Source organism: Puma concolor, chromosome C1 (assembly GCF_028749965.1).
Source record: "Puma concolor isolate L17-30 chromosome C1, mPumCon1.1.hap2, whole genome shotgun sequence".
In the NCBI taxonomy this organism is placed as follows: Eukaryota; Metazoa; Chordata; class Mammalia; order Carnivora; family Felidae; genus Puma; species Puma concolor.
This window is the reverse complement of record NC_141674.1, coordinates 142,970,801-142,987,455: the sequence shown is the minus strand read 5'-3', so window position 1 is coordinate 142,987,455 and position 16,655 is coordinate 142,970,801. Positions and strand designations below refer to the sequence as shown.

Genomic DNA, 16,655 nt, shown 5'->3' with positions numbered 1-16,655 from the left:
ATTTATTCACAATTTTGCATAATCTCAATGGACACATAAAGGGTCTCTGAATGGGTTTCAGTACAATCTAAATCCTTCTGAAATAATATACAGAATCTTCTGTATATATTTTTACGGGTGGGCGGGGGGGGGGGGGTGGAGAATCTTCAAAAATGTCTATAAGCCAAAATATGTGCAAAAAGTTGATAAGAGCAAGAAAAACTAGTCCCAGTTGTCTTGGATATCAAGACCAAAGTACTGTTGACTACAAATTTGCAAGATTTTTATTATAATGTTTAGATTTGAACGACCAGGTTTTAGGAATAGCAGCCACAGAACCACAATCACGAATTTGGTGGAAACGAATGAGACAAGGGGGTAGGAGAACTGAAGAAGAAAGAGATGCATTACACAAAGATAGTATACAAACTCAAGAAGCCAACTTTGTCTATAAAATTATAAAGTGACCTTCTAAGTTACTCTTACCTGGGGGCGGGGGGGGGGGGGAGGGTGGAGGGGAGGTGGCATAAAATGAGTTTTTAAGCAACAGTACAAACTTCTGTAATTGTATTGCTAAATCATTTATCTATACATGATTTATTAACATTGAAGTTTACCTGTTGCTCATGATAAATTCTGAGAGCCTTTTTTACATTGGACACTTTTGGAGAACGGATAGGAAGAGTTTTTATTTCAGATGCTGTAAGAGTACTCAAATCACCAATTGTTTTTATATTCTTAGCTCTAATGAGCTGTCCCAGTCCTCTTGCCCTAAAGAGGTAAGAGAAAAAGGAGAAATGTCATCATATAGTTTTATAGCTATTTTTTAATGTTTACTTATCTTTTAAAGTTTACTTATTTATTTTGAAAGAGCACGAGTGGGGGAAGGGGAAGAGACAGAGGGAGAGAGAATCCCAAGAAGGCTCTGCATTGTTAGTGCAGAGCCCAATGCAAAGCTTGACCTCATGAACCATGAGATCATGACCTGAGCTGAAGTCGGATGCTTAACAGACTGAGCCACCCAGGCGCCCCAAAGTTTGTTTATTTTTGAGAGACAGAGCTCAAGTGGGGAAGGGGCAGTGAGAGAGAGAGAGAGAGAGAGACACACACACACACACACACAGAAGCTGAAGTAGGCTCCAGGCTCTGAGCTGTCAGCACAGAGCCTGATGTGGGGCTCTAACCCAAGAACCTTGAGATCGTGACATAAGCCAAAGTCAGACACTTAACTGACTAAGCCACCCAGGCAACTCTATAGTTATTCTATTTGTGATGGCCTATCCAGTTGAATTTCCTGACTTATGCTCAATCATAACTGCATTTATACAGGCACACTTAACCCACTCTGAGGATAGCCCCATGTACATTTAAGTTAAAACAAAATTTGAGGGGCGCCTGGGTGGCGCAGTCGGTTAAGCGTCCGACTTCAGCCAGGTCACGATCTAGCGGTCCGTGAGTTCGAGCCCCGCGTCAGGCTCTGGGCTGATGGCTCGGAGCCTGGAGCCTGTTTCCGATTCTATGTCTCCCTCTCTCTGCCCCTCCCCTGTTCATGCTCTGTCTCTCTCTGTCCCAAAAATAAATAAACGTTGAAAAAAAAAAAACAAAATTTGAATTTGACATGTTTGTCCAGCTTAAGCAATAGCAGTGGACAGAGACTAAACCCAATGTGTGTCAGTCAGATTTCACCTACATTATGATTTAATGGCTACCTGACTTTGGTTGATTAACTTTTGTAAACTTCATCTTATAAAGTGGAAAATAATAAATATACTCCTTATGGGATTTATAATTAGGATTAAATAAGAACATATGCAAAAAGTTCAGCATAGCACCTGGCAAATATTGAGCACAATTATCTTAGCCATTACTTAATTATGATAGATGCTTCTCTTATTGCCCTATCTGCCTCATCTTCCCAGATAAATTTTTATTTTTAAAATAAAATGTGTGAAAGTGCATGTAAATCAGTTCTAAATAGGAGAACCTCATTTAACTTTTCCTCTTAAACAAGTGGCATCTTGAAGTATTAGACCAGTATAAATAACTCCTTACCATATATTTGATGTAATCTGAGGTAAAATGATATCAACTGGAGCCACACAGTTCACCAAAGCTGGGTAAACACTTTCTGCTGGACATGGCACAGGTTCTTTAGCCATTTCTGTAATCTTAGAATAAATTTCAAAAGCCGTTAAACAGAGGTCACCTGACTGAACATGAAAAATAAAGTTGCATGAAAACTAAAGCACTTCTTACTAAACACTTCTTTGAGCTCTTAAATTTAGGGCTACGTGATCCTGAGGACAGAAATCCTTTGGTTGAAGTGGCATTATGCTAGACAGAAGAAAGAAGAGAAAAAAAAAACTCAGAACCCTAGAAACTCTAATTTTATAATTTCATTACTTAGATTGCAGTAATTTCCTAAAATTTTGAGAAAATGAAAAAATGTAATTGACTATTACCTAATCAATTACTTGCTGTCTTACTGTCTCTTCCCATTCTTCGTGTTTGCTTACCATGTCACAGACAAAACAATACATCCAAACCAAAGACGTTTTGTTCTTTACTATTTTTAAGACAAATTATACTTAACTCATTCCTATGCCTGCATACATATATGCATATTTCAAAGCCTACAGCTTACCTTAGATTGTGTAAGTGAAGTTTTAACACTTTTTACTGTGGGAGAATTATTTGAAGAATGGGATCTAACGATAGAGCATCGCCTATCAATGTCATCTGCCAATCCTGCTTGGTAAATTGGATCTGCAAAGGAGACACGGCGAACCTGAAAACACAGGTCATGTTTTTATTTAACATAATTAAAGTTAAAAAAAATTCACACCATAAATTCTCATTATCAGGCCTCCCTGAAATAGAATGTGGGTTTAGAAGCTTAATTTACTTCAGTAGAAGCCAACTGCACATTGCTGTAGTTCTTCCTAATGGCTGCTTTCATAGATATTACTTAATACCACAGATCATTCCAATTATCCATGTTCTAAATGGTCTCTACATAATATATACCAACAAAGACTGAAACAGGGACAGTGGCAGAAACAATGAAATTGTATGCAGCAGTTGAAATTGTATCATCAAATTCTACTCACTTTGTAGGCTTACTACAGTAACTTAAAAAAAATAAGGTAAAGAGGTAGAAATGGTACTAACTGGGCTCTGGTGCATCTTACTAACCTCTGCTCTAAACTCTTTGAGGATACCAGAATCACAGCAACTGAGTGGCAATTTTTGTCTTTCTTAGTCCCAGCATGAAGTCATTTTAGCTTCTACTAAACTCTTATGTGTTCATTCATTCAGCTATTTGATATAAATACACAATAGAGCATTTACGCCATTAACTGTATATATATATTATATATATATATATATAATATATATATAGCTTCCTCATGTTATGAGCAAAACAAAAAAACTATCATGAGACATCCTCACCTATATATATATATATATATATATATATATATATATATATATATATGTATGTCTCCTGGTCTTGATTCCCAAGAGTGGGCAGATTCTGTATGTATTTGCTATAGGAAACTACAATGTCTTACTGTTGCCTACATAAAAATTAAATATGAGGTACTATCAAGCAAAACATGACTAGTTAACTTTTATCACCAATCTAAAATATATATACAGAAAAAAATAAACTATACTTAAGAAAAAGCATTCTATCTTCATACTTTTCAAAGACTTCTATGGACAATTTAATTAAACTTAAGATACTTACAAAACACACACACACACACACACACACACACACACACACACACACACAGCCTCAAAATAAAAGCAAAGCCAAACAAAACCAAAAAACTGAACGGTCAGTGTAAGAATTTTTGGTGTATTTGAGAAGTCTTCACAATGTCCTTGCTAAAGGCAAAATTAAGTATATCTTAGGTCTATAAAGCATGTTTGTATATATAAACACACGTATTCTGCAGTAAATGGCAGATTCAATTTTAAAGTTAAAGAATGCTCACATCATACCTTTTCAGAACTCCTTTGCTAAGCAGAGGACAAGCTCAGCTATGTAAGCACGTGTAACTTTTCCTTTTTTAATTTATTCAATCAACAAACTATGTATAAGTTATAGGGTCAGGAGCTAAATCAGATACATAGAGAATCGATTTTCACAAAAGTGACTTTAGTGAAGATGGGGAAATAAAATTAGAAATGCAATCCCATCCAGAAACTGATAAAGGCACAGCCTGAGACTTTTTCGTTGTAAGGTCTGGAAATGAGTTTATATAAACACTTCAATGTGAAACAGACCATACAATGTCCTACCACACAGTAAATGCTAACTAAAGCTGTTTTACCACCATTTCTAAATGCTTTCTCATGTTATGAACAAAACAAACAAAAAAACTATCATGAGAAATCCTCACCAATTCTGCAAAAGGTGAAAAATGTACATGGCTGAAAATCTTCAGTGTCCTCAAGTAAAGACAGATCTAAGTCCCCTTTTATCAACACTTTTCCTTCTGCCTACCCTTTTCCCTAGGCACCTTGGTAAACATTCAAAATAAGTGGTCTAATATTCTGTCATTCAACAGGTGTCACTGTATGACCAAAATACTCAAAGTAAATATGGGCTAATTAATATTCAACCTCAATTCCCCTACCTTGTGAACAGGTGATGATATCTCATCTTCATGTGGTCTTTTTAATCCTCTCTTTAAAATGCTGGTGGATGGAGAAGCCAAAGGAGACCAGACACAGCGTGTCTGCATGCCACTAGGACTGCCATTTGCTGATAGAAGTAAAGGATCAAGTTCCCTTAATTTTTGAGGAGATGCATTATTGTCTTCTGTTATTAGTTCGGAGATGGCTGTTTCGGATGTCAGAGACTGTGAGGTTTCCTCCACTTTCTCTGAAGTAGGGTGAACTTCTTGTAAAATTTCATCATTCCCTTCTACCATTTGATTGTCATCTAATGTTTCTTCAGACTTACTAAGTTCAATATTTGCTTCAGTTTTATTAGAGTCCACCTTTCCTTCTTCAATACTCATCTCAAGTGTATTGAAAACAAAGCTGTCGATTCCCATAGTCAATGTCTTTGTATTGGCCTGTACAAGCTTAGTAGATATTTTAGTAGTCAAGTCCCCATCCTCTGTTTCACTGACTTGGTCAGCTTCAGCATTTACCTCACTAATCACTGTCTCTTCATAATTTTCCATTTTAGCATTCATTTCTTCAGATGAGTTTGGACTAGAATCATCACTTCCTTCATCTAATTCCCCAACTGCTGTTTGTTCAGGTATCTCTGCCTGAGCACTCACTTTTACAGGTGTGGTATCATCAGAATAACCAATACCAGAATTAAATTCTTTAGTTACTGTTTCTTCGGCATTCGGTTCTTCAGCTGCCTCTGCTTCAGAGTTATCACATCTTTCACTGTTTATCTCCATTACCTCTTCTTCAAAAACAACAGTTTTGGCATCCTTTTGTTCAGATAAGCCTGCTTCAGATTGATCACTTTCTGTATCCAATTCAACAGCTTCTACTACTTCTGGATTAAATATTGCTTCAGCTTCACATGCATTTGTTTCAACACTGGCAATGTTCTCTATTGTTAGTTCCTTCTCCAGGACAGCCTCTGGCTTTTCTTTGTTAATCTCCAAAGTAGAATATTCCAGTGAATTATCTCTGGAATCATCTAAAGATGGGCCAACAGTTTTACACTTTTTATTGGACGGCCCTTGGCTCTCAAGAGATGTTGCTTCTGCAGAATTCGTATCACAAGTTTCTTGTTCAAAATTCACTACTTCGGAAGGAAGAGGGTTTTGGACAGTATCTTTTTTGAACTCAGTCTCAGATAGGACTAACGAATCATTAACAGTATCATTCTCCTCCTTGAGACCCAAATGAAAATTCACAGCATGATGCTCATCTGAAAGTTTTACCTCCGAGTACAGATTAACTTTAGAAGTTTCTGATACAGGTACAGCTGTTTGCATGTCTGTCTTTTTTGTTTCAGTGACCTTTACATCGTAATTTTCCATATTCTTTAACCCAATGAGTGACTTTTCCTGAGGTTGTGATTTTTCTCCACAGCACTCACAACTTTTAGATCGCCTTACCCTCCTACTTCTCTTATGTTGGCATTCAAGTGTTTGAGAAGATTTTTCAGAAAGCAAAGACATGTCTGATGTCCCTATTTTTGAAGATTCTCCCACACTGTTATTTTCTACAGAATCTCGTTTTTGTAATCTCTTACTGGCATTTCTAGTCCTGAGATTTGATTCTGGCACTGATGGGTTTGAAAAAGAATATTCTGCACACTTGTTGGTTTTGATTTTTCCCTCATAAGTATTTGATACGTCATCAGAAACCTGCAATAAATCTGAAGATACTGTAGAATCTTCAAGAGTTACACTACTCTCATCTTTTTGTTCACAAATCTGAGATTTTATGTCTCTGTCTACGTCAGAATTTGCTTTACAATCAAGTGTCTGGTTTTCAATGTTTATACATTCTTGTTTTACCACTTTCTCTTCTTGATCTTCAATGTCAACACTATCGCTGCTTTTGTTTTTCCATTTTCCAGATCTCTTCTTTTTAGAACCTTCTTCTTTTGCCTCAGAACTATCAGATTCTGAGTTTTCAATGCTGGATAGTAAACCTTGGGATGCTCTTCTTGTTTGATACCGTGTTCGTCCACTTACTGGTTTTTCAGAGGACTTTTCTGCAATGTCCTGAGCACCGTCGCCCTCAGATTTAATATTCTCAAGGTCTAGCTTTCTTTTACTTTCATCAATTTCAGCATTAGTGCTGGTTTCCCCAAAAGTCTTCTCATGTAAGTTAGTTCCTTTCTCTACATTTTCCTGCACAGTTTGTTCAGAAATCAGTTTTTGCTTAAGTAACAAGTCATCTTTTACCTGCAATGGGCTCTTCTGAAGAGGTTTTTCTTCTTCTTTACGTCTCTCTTTTTTTTGATTATTTTCTTTCTCTTGGCTGTCAGTGGTGGGCTCTGCTATTTCTGAACGTCGCCTTGACGATCGTCTAAGGGTTTTCTGGCTTGGAGTTATCTGAATAGTACTATCCTCATCTACTATTTGATCTGCTGGTGTTACAGTTGGGGGTGTATTTTCTTTGGATTCTAAATTAATTCCTAATGTTTTGTCTTCTACAGTACTGTTTTCTAATAACACTGCATTTTCTATTGTTGGCTTAAGCACCATATCCTCATACTCCACTGCAGATTCAGAGAGATGAGTATGGTTATTATCTAACATACATTCTGTCTGATTAAGCAAACCAGGTTGGTTATTTTCTAAGGCTACCATTCCATCAACAGATTCCTGAGTATTTTTCTCCTGCTCAGATCTCATTAAGAGCTTAGACCTTTTATTCCCAGTTTGTTCACCTTTACTTGACTTTCGGCTTGATCTCTTAATTCCATGCACTATTTTTTCAGAGTCAGATTTTACAAGAGCTATTTCCCTTTTCTTTGTTTTTGATGGAATATCTGTTTTACTCATGTTTTCCTGGTTATTTTTCACTGTAACAGTTGATGACATATTATTTAAGGGAGATGCACTAAAAGGTCTATTTTCTGAACCATCAAACTTCTCCAAAGTAATAAAAGTTTGCCTCCGACTTGTAGGCTGTGGGGGAGTTCCAGAAATGATGACATTAGAAACTGAGCTACTGTTGACACCAAAAGTATTTTCTGCACTAGATGCACATTCAGTTGGTGTTTTCGTTGATGAAATTAAAGCTTTCTTTCTGGCATCATTATTACTGCTCAGTATGTCTGGGCTGGTTTCTTCAATAGAACCACTCTCATTATTTGAAAGGGAACCCTTTTCAGGATGTTCATCCATACCACAGTTTTCTGTGACATCTTGAGGAATGACAATGTCACTCTCCATTTGTTCCTCCTGCACAGAGAAGTACACACATATATAGATTAGTCTGCAAATAAGTCTGACTTTGTGGGGATATCTTAGTATAAAACTTCAGTAACTCAAAAGGTAACACTTGACTTTCAATATTTTGCAAATATTCCAAAGGTGGTGGTAGACACCCATTACTTTGTGTTTCTAATTATAAATATTTAATAAAGCCAAATATTTTATTTTAAACACAAATACCCACAAATACAATGACTACAATTCTGCCAAAGTCTGCCAATAAGAGTTAAGAGATTATGCAATACATCTTAAAATTAATACACAAGACTTCATAATGGAATGGTAATTCTAAAAACCCCAAAATATGAAATACCAAATATACCTTAAATATCACCTTGGAATCTTCCTTTGATTTTTCAGTTAAAGTAGGAACTTCCCTGAAATAAAAATGTGCAAATTAAAATACTGTTTTTAAAAATTTTATTTATTCTTTTTAGAGAGAGAGAGAAAGAGAGTAGGGGAGAGGCAGAGAGTCAGGGAGAGACAGAATCCCAAGCAGGATCCCTGGTGTCAGCTCAGAGCTTGATGTGGGGCTCAAAACAATGAGCCGTGAGATCATGACCTGAGCCAAAATCAGAGTCAGACGATTAACTGAGCCACCCAGCTGCCCATAAATTACTTTTAATTAAAAATTAGAAAACCAGTTACTTCAACATCTTCCATACTTACAAAGACTCTTCATGAGTATACTGAGAAAACAAAGTATCCTGTGAAACATCCAGGTTATTATACATGGCAGGAATATCGCACCTAAAAAAGATCTTACATAAGTAACTTCAAAATGCGACATTTCTACAATTAGAAATTAAACTTAAAACTGTACATCTAATTGTCTTTTAAGAACAATATAAAATCAAGGCTTAGATGCTTATTTTCCATGAAATCATCTTCCCTATCCTCTCCTCCAACACTACCTCCATTAATGATTCACCTCTGAATTCAGAAATATTTGGTACATAACTAAGTTACCATATGCATTATGAAATGCAACCATGTATGGCACATCTTTTCTGGCATTAAAATACAGATTATACATACAGTACCTCAGTTCTAAGCAGAAAGTTATAATTGCTGCACGACATCTAAATGTGAATACAGAATATCTAATTCAAGATAAAAGGACTACAAACCTCTTTGTTTTGAGTACTTCTTTCTGATGTTCAGTTAGTATTCTTTCCTTTGCTTCTTTTCCTTCGGAAGGTATAAACACAAAGTCGACAGACTTTTCTTCTTCCAAAGGCATTTCACTCTTTGTTTTTGGAGAAGGCGACTCTAATTTCAACTGCAAATTTTAAAAAAGCAAACATACCAATCTCTCTTCTAGCCCTCTAGAAAAGGTCTTCAATAATGACTAAGAAGTTTGAAATTCAAATCTATATGATATCCTTGGTTAATAATTAGTACAATGTCGCTCGCTTTCATTCTACCTCTAAAAAAAATTTGGAAAGTAAAAATTATTACACCTTTTTAAAAAGTAGGCAAGTTACCAACAAAGCACAGGCAAATATGGTTTTCAGGACAACATATGAAAATCAAATGGTTTGGCAAGAGAGTGTATCACCAGCTCTCAAGCTGAAGCATAAACTAGTCAAGTTAAGTAAAAGTTGCCAAAAAAATATGCACTACAGACCAAGAACACTGCTACTGTTACTTTTACTATTTTTCAATGCAATTGTTTTCATTCTATATCATAGTTGCTACCTGACTATATTGGAGTCATTCCTTAAAACATAACATTCTTTCATTTTGCCAAAGGCCATGGTTTCAAGACTCCAGAATATCCTTATTGGAAGTCACGGAAGAGACAATTATTGTCTGAAGATCAGTTGACTGGCAACTAGTTAAGATTACGAGTTTTAGATTTAGATGTCTTACCTCTGTGTTCTCTTTTACCAGAAGTTCTAAAACAGTCTCTGATGCTACCTATTCTATAATTATTCATACCTATAGTTGATTCCATTTCAAGGAACTTAATGGATTAACCATACTTAATGGATAGGTGCCTGAATTAACTATACTTAATGGATGCTACATATTAAACAGACTTAAACCTCAGGAAGAATGAATCATCTCCCAAAGCTTCTAGATTTCCATGCTATCCTACGTTCTTTTAGACCAAACTCTCTAATTCTTCTTTAATCCTTTTATTTAGCCTTTAATAGCTTTTTCTTCCAATTAGAAGCTATACATTCTCAAGCTACCACATACTCTAAAAGTTCTATTAAATAAATTTTGGAAAAACATACTTGGCCTGGTGGTTTCATATTTTCTTTCGCATCCTTTGTTTGTGCCAAAAAAGAATCTCTTTTTCCACTTGATTTTCTTTCCATGCCACTTATCTTCATATTTAACTGTGAATTCTCTGTCTGTTTTATTAAAAATAAAACAAAAAAATTTTTAACGTTTTATTTTGAGAGTGAGTGTGCACGTGCCAAGTGGGGAAGGGGCAGAGAGGGAGGGAGACACAGAATATGAAGCAGGCTTCAGGCTCTGAGCTGTCAGCACAGAGGCCAACACGGGACTCAAACCCACAAACCATGAGATCGTGACTCGAGCCGAAGTCAGACGCTCAACTGAGCCATCCAAGCGCCCCAAAATTAAAACTGCTAAAAAGTACAAATGCTCTACTTCTCCTTTTCATGCTTTGAAAATTCCAGTGTAATAAATGCTCATTTCAAATATTAAAATTCTTTCTCACTATTCAAACTTATTAATCATGTCAAAGAAAAGAGCCATTGTATAATTCAACATCAAACAGATTTGACATTTCTAACTGACAAAGCTGTTGTGCACCATTTTTAGAAATTTTATAAAATCTGAATGTTTTGAGAATTTTACAAATTCTAAGAATAAGATACATCATATAAATACTTAAAATGAATCAAATTACTGGACTCAAAGACCCTTCCAATTACTGAAAATATTTCTAAGAAGAAAAATCACAGCCATGAAACTCTAAACATCATACAACCAATAAAGCATACATGATAGGCCAAGAACTAACACTAGAGTACTCAGTTGGCCATTAACTTTTCTCTTACAGGTTCTAAACAAAGAACAGCTAGATTCCATTTGTTGTTGCTGAATAGAAACAAAGTTGTCTAAGAATGTGGTACCTCGTGGACATGCAGTACCCATGTCTTTACTCCTTGATCCTCAAACAGTAATTGTTACTGGCCAAAGTACCCTGGTTTCAAGTGGGTGTGTGACAACAAATATGTGTTTTTCTGACAGAAGGAATGAGGGATTTGATGGAAAGAACGGAGAAAAATGGAAGGGTAGCTCTTGCTTAGACATGGACCAATAATTATTATTTTGGTTTATCTGAAGTAACACTTAACCACGTATTATAATAATTACAACATTTGCAAAGGAATACATATGAAATGCCATAGTTCAAAAAAGATAATTAATGAACAAAAACCAGACTATTTACATGAGAATCTATGGTGAAATTTAATGCCCTTAAATCATAAAAGTATTTCAGGTCAACGGGCAACAAAAGCTAAAATAAATGAAATTCCATCGAATGGAAAAACTTTTGCACAATGAAGGAAAGCAACAGCAAAATGAAAAGGCAACCTACTGTATGGAAGAAGATATTTGCAAATCATACTTCTGATAAGGGGTTAGTAAACAGCTTAGTATTTTTAAAAATCCCAAATAAAAAATGGGTAGAGGACTTGAATAAGTATTTTTCCAAAGATATACAGATAGCCAACAGGCACATGAGAAAATGCTCAACATCACTAATTATCAAGGAAATGCAAACAAAACATGAGATATCACCTCACACCAGTAAAAGTGACTATTAATGGAAAAGACAAAAAATAACACGTGTTAGCAAAAGTGTGGACAAAGGGGAACCCTTGCACTATTGGTGGAATGTAAATTAGTACAGCCACTATAAAACACAGTATGGAGGTTCCTCAAAAAATTAAAAATAGAACTACCATACAATCCAGCAATTTTACTTCTGGGTATTCGTCCAAAGAAAACAAAAACACCAATTTAAAGAGATGCACACCCTCAACTTCATTGCAGCATAGTTTACAATAACCAAGATACGGAAATAACCTAAGTGATCAATGAAAAATAAATGGATAAACGGATAAAGTATATACAAAAAAAAAAAGAAGATATATACACATGATGAAATATCACTCAAACATAAAAAGGAATGAAATCTTGCCCTTTGTGACAACATGGATTAACCTAGAGAATATTATGCTAAGTAAAATCTCAGACAAATACTATATGATTTCACTAATATGTACAATCTAAAATATAACATGAACAAACAACACAGAAAAACTCAAAGACAGGAAACAAACTGCTGGACACCAGAGCAGGGATCAGGTGGGAGCGAATGAAACAGGCAAAGGGGATCAAGAGGTACAAACTTCCCATTATAAAATACACGAATCAGAGCAATCGGGTGGCTCAGTTGGTTAGGCATCTGACTCTTGATTTCGGCTCAGGTCAGGATCTCAAAGTTCATGAGATCAAACCCCACGTCAGGCTCTCCACTGACAGTGTGGAGCCTGCTTGGGATTCTCTCTCTCCCTCTACTCCCCCCCGCCCACACTCTTTCTCAAAATAAACATATAAAAATAAATAAATCATGTACAGCACAGGGAATAGTTAATAATACTGTCATAACTTTGCAGGACAGATGATCACTAGACTTATCATGAAGATTGTTTCATGATGCATAAAAATATCAAATCACCAAGACGTATACCTGAAACACAATATTGTATGTCAGTTACACTCGGATTAAAAAAAAAAAGTATTCAAGCCAGACAACTGAGGTCATACAAAAATCCTGTATTATGATGTTCTTATGTTCAAGTTTTACTTAAGTCAGTAACATATTTTAGGTTTTTGTCTTTAAAAAAAATTTTTTTGTTTAATGTTTAATTTTGGCAGAGAGAGCGAGCGAGCATGAGTGGGGGGAGGGGGGGGCAGAGAGAGAAGGAGACACAGAATCTGAAACAGGCTCCAGGCTCCGAACTGTCAGCACAGAGCCCAACGCGGGGCTTGAACTCACAAACCGCGAGATCATGATGGGAGCCAAAGCTGGACGCTCAACTGACTGAGCCACCCAGGTATCCCTAGGTTTTTGTCTTTTAAAAAATTACACGAAAATGGAATAAATGAACAACACTGAAAAATAAAAAAAATCCCAACTTACTCCATCTGAGTATGGGCCACTGGATTCCTCCATAAATTCAACATTTTCCAAACCAGGCAAGAAGAGCAGAAATTTCTGTTTGGCTTGTCTTAATATTGGTCTTTAAAAAAGTACATAAACATATATACCTTGAGTCAAGTAATACTGGTGAATACCAACGATATGTTAATAAGGACACTTTAATTACAATTTTAAAGTGACAAAATACATCGAGTTTAAAGACTTTCTCTATATACACACACAACTAGGAGAAATGTAGACAGTACATTTAGTTTCTTTGCTACATTCTTCAGTTCCCAAATTCTCTTATTTAAAAATTTTCCAAATTTTTATCATACAAAATTCTCAAGCAGGAGTAGACTTTTACATTAAATTCCCATGTACACATCACCCAGATGTAATAACCATCAATTTCTTGTCCTTTGTATTTCTTTTATCAAGGAAAGTTTTAAATTGCTTTTTATGTTCCTAAAACCAAAGTTATTCGAAGGACCAAAGTAAACCAAATAATGTTTAGTAATTACCACATCCTCAAAATAACATTTCAATTGAGGAATCCTCTGCAATGATTCCTCTAAGAAAAATTCATTTTAAAACAAAAATATCAATTTACGTATCACAGTAACTGTATGAAATAAGTTATTAGCATACTTTAACTCTTCAGGATAAGTCAACATCGTCACTTTAGCAAATGTGGCATTCCAGAACTGAGCGCTCTGTTTTCGAATCTGTTTATTCTTGTGCAAAAATATTATGCATAATAACGGAGAGATCTGTTCAAGAAGTTCGCTGTCATAAGTTCCAGTGTAGCTGAAGTGCAGACAAGTAATTATCTCTCCTAATAGCTTTTCTAACTAGGAAAAAGGAAAATTTTGTTAGGATAACATTTGGAAATGTGCTTTTAAAACAGTAAAGATAAAAGCACAAAAATTATAAATTAAGCAACTCACAACATGCTACCACTTCTTCAATTTTTACAATTCAAATGGTTTTTAAAGCACCTATTTCCTTAAATACAGGTTTATTATATAAACTGACAAACTGTCAGGTGAAATTAATTATTGATGTAAGATTTGATGTCAAGCTTATTTTCCATTAACAGAAAAAATTGTTTTCTCATTAACAGAGATTAACAGCTGGCTACACAAGTTTTACCTATAAATACTCTCCCATATAAAGGGATAAGAGTTAATGAGGTCTATGAATTTAAAGCAATGTTATTCTTCTTTAAAAACTATCTTGTGTATGTGTCCATGACATGTTATTAAATGCCTATTAAAACTGAAAATATATAAACATGAAGCTATGTTTTACAGACAATTGTCTATTTTTACCTTGTTGCTCATACAACTATACACTTTAGGAACTTCATCAAGCCTGGGAAGAAAAACACAAGAGTACCACTTATATTTCAGAAAGTTAAGCCTAAAAATACATAATGCAGCCATAAAAATGAGACATGTGTAGTGATTTTAAAAGGTGCCCCAAATCTTCATCTAAAAATTGTCAAATTACCAAACATTAAGCATGAAACAAACCTATCTTTAAAAAAGGAGTCCAAGAAAAACATCTGGAATAGACCTCAAACTACTAATACTAGTTTACTTGTTACTGTACCTTTTTTAAAAAGCATATATTATTTTTGATGAAACTTAAAAACTGAAAGACATACAAAAAATTGATGTATTTAGGGTTCTACTTTGTACTTTGTAAAATTTGTTCCTGAAACTTTCTCTATGAATATAACTTTAAAAAGATGGGACAATTATGATTGAACCACATAAGCTTGACAGAAAAGACATCAATGAATCCTTTCAAGCTGCTTTTTAAAAAGTATGCTATTTGGGATATTTTCATGTTTTTCTTAAGGCAATGGTTGCTTCAATTCAAATGTAAAGGATAATGTAAATTAAAATAATTTTTTACAGGATAATTAAGAAATTTAAATGTGTATACCATTTGGACCAACAATTTAACTTCTAGGGCCTTGTTCTGCAGACGTAGTAGAAAATGAGGACACTGATGTGTACAAATATGTTCAACTATAATATTGTTATGAGTGAACAGGCTGGAAAAACACATATGTCCACTAATAAAAAATTGGGTACAAAGTTTCATGGAACCCTATGGAGACATTAAAGACAATGAGATTCTTATATGTATGGTGCAAGATACATACAATATTTTAAGTGCACGCCATATACTTAATGGCAAAGTAGCATGTCAAATATGCTACATGTAAGTCATACACTTAACAGGTGTATTTATTTGTATTAAGAAATCTAAAAAGAGATGTACTAAATTGAAAAGGGGGGTTGAGGGGTGCCTAGGTGGCTAAGTTAAGTCTCTGACTTTAGCGCACGTCATGATCTCGTGGTTCATGAGTTCCAGCCCCACATCAGGCTCTGAGCATCAGCTCCGAGCCTGAGCCTGCTTCAGATTCTGTGTCTCCCTCTGTCCCTGCACCACACACACTCGCTAAACATTAAAAAAATTTGTTTTTGAAAAGGAGGGTTGAACTACCATACAAAATTAAAAACTCACAATTTCTACCTCGTTTTATGTATGATTTGAACTATCTTTTTAACAAAAGCAGAGTATATTGTCCTCTTCACTAAATTGTAGATTACCATTTGTAACCACACGCTGCTAGGAAAATGACCAAAGTTTGCTACCTATATCCAACACGCTTAATTTAAAGCTATTAAGTCAAAAAATACTTACTTTGAGTTTTCATAAAATAATGCCAGAGGTCTTGATAAAGTTGCAAATATTTTTCGGATCATAGAAGGCAAAGAAATACGTCCAAGTACTTTGGAAAGAATACTGGTGACTGAGTTGCCAACAGTGAGGAGAGTATCAGAATGTACTTCCTTGAAGCTCAGAGTATGGAAAGAGTAGATCACTTTCACAATAAGTTTAAATAAAGAAGCCAATTTCCCTAAAGGTTCTTTCTTCTTTTTGGACCAATCTGAAGGTCTCTGTGGTGCTAAGATAAAATTGAATTTATTAAAAAGTCAAGTACTTTGAAAAGTGTCATTGTACATCTTTACAATTTATCTCATTTAAATGACAGATACTGTACATCTCATATACGTGTTTCTGTAGAATGATACTCAAAATTTTAAAATGATATGCCATTATTGGATATACACCATTACAACCGTATCTTTAAAACAGAAGCAGAGACAAAGGAAAACTATTTGGCAGATCTAGAAGAATTCCAGAAAAGTGGGTGTCTTTTCTCTAAACAATTATAAAACGCATTTCAAGTTTTTATATTCTCTGAATTTCAACTAATTCATAAGTACTAAATTATGTAAGTTCCAAAACTAAATTTTAAAATTCAATTTTTAAAACAAAATTTCCCTTAGAAATTATTGCTTCCTGTATAATAAACTGAACCCTACAAATAACATTAATCAAATCACAGATCCAAATCCTCAGCAAAAATACAGGAAAAGCTTAAATTTAAAGAAAAAGATGTATCTTAAAAGCACTGTCCGACACTCCTGTTTACTATTCTTAGATTC

At 35.0% G+C, this 16,655-nt stretch overlaps 1 protein-coding gene across 6 annotated transcripts in view; it reads right to left on the bottom strand.

The window, feature by feature from the left end:
- The window catches only part of RIF1 (replication timing regulatory factor 1), a 74,379-nt gene that overhangs the window by 7,901 nt on the left and 49,823 nt on the right, over positions 1–16,655 (bottom strand). For 5 of the 6 annotated variants that reach the window (XR_015255221.1, XM_025931873.2, XM_086718565.1 and 2 more), the window contains exons 22-34: positions 15,847–16,111; positions 14,457–14,499; positions 13,774–13,976; positions 13,123–13,222; positions 10,172–10,291; positions 9,056–9,207; positions 8,595–8,675; positions 8,248–8,302; positions 4,632–7,892; positions 2,624–2,767; positions 2,236–2,313; positions 2,032–2,147; positions 597–750 (exon numbers count right to left, since the gene is read on the bottom strand). Coding sequence is in view for 5 of the 6 variants with exons in the window: in XM_025931873.2 (XP_025787658.1) it covers positions 597–750; positions 2,032–2,147; positions 2,236–2,313; positions 2,624–2,767; positions 4,632–7,892; positions 8,248–8,302; positions 8,595–8,675; positions 9,056–9,207; positions 10,172–10,291; positions 13,123–13,222; positions 13,774–13,976; positions 14,457–14,499; positions 15,847–16,111 (4,772 nt within the window). In the remaining variant the exon portion in view is untranslated. The remainder of the gene's footprint in view (positions 1–596; positions 751–2,031; positions 2,148–2,235; positions 2,314–2,623; positions 2,768–4,631; positions 7,893–8,247; positions 8,303–8,594; positions 8,676–9,055; positions 9,208–10,171; positions 10,292–13,122; positions 13,223–13,773; positions 13,977–14,456; positions 14,500–15,846; positions 16,112–16,655) is intronic. The other variant, XM_025931881.2, reaches the window with a different exon arrangement.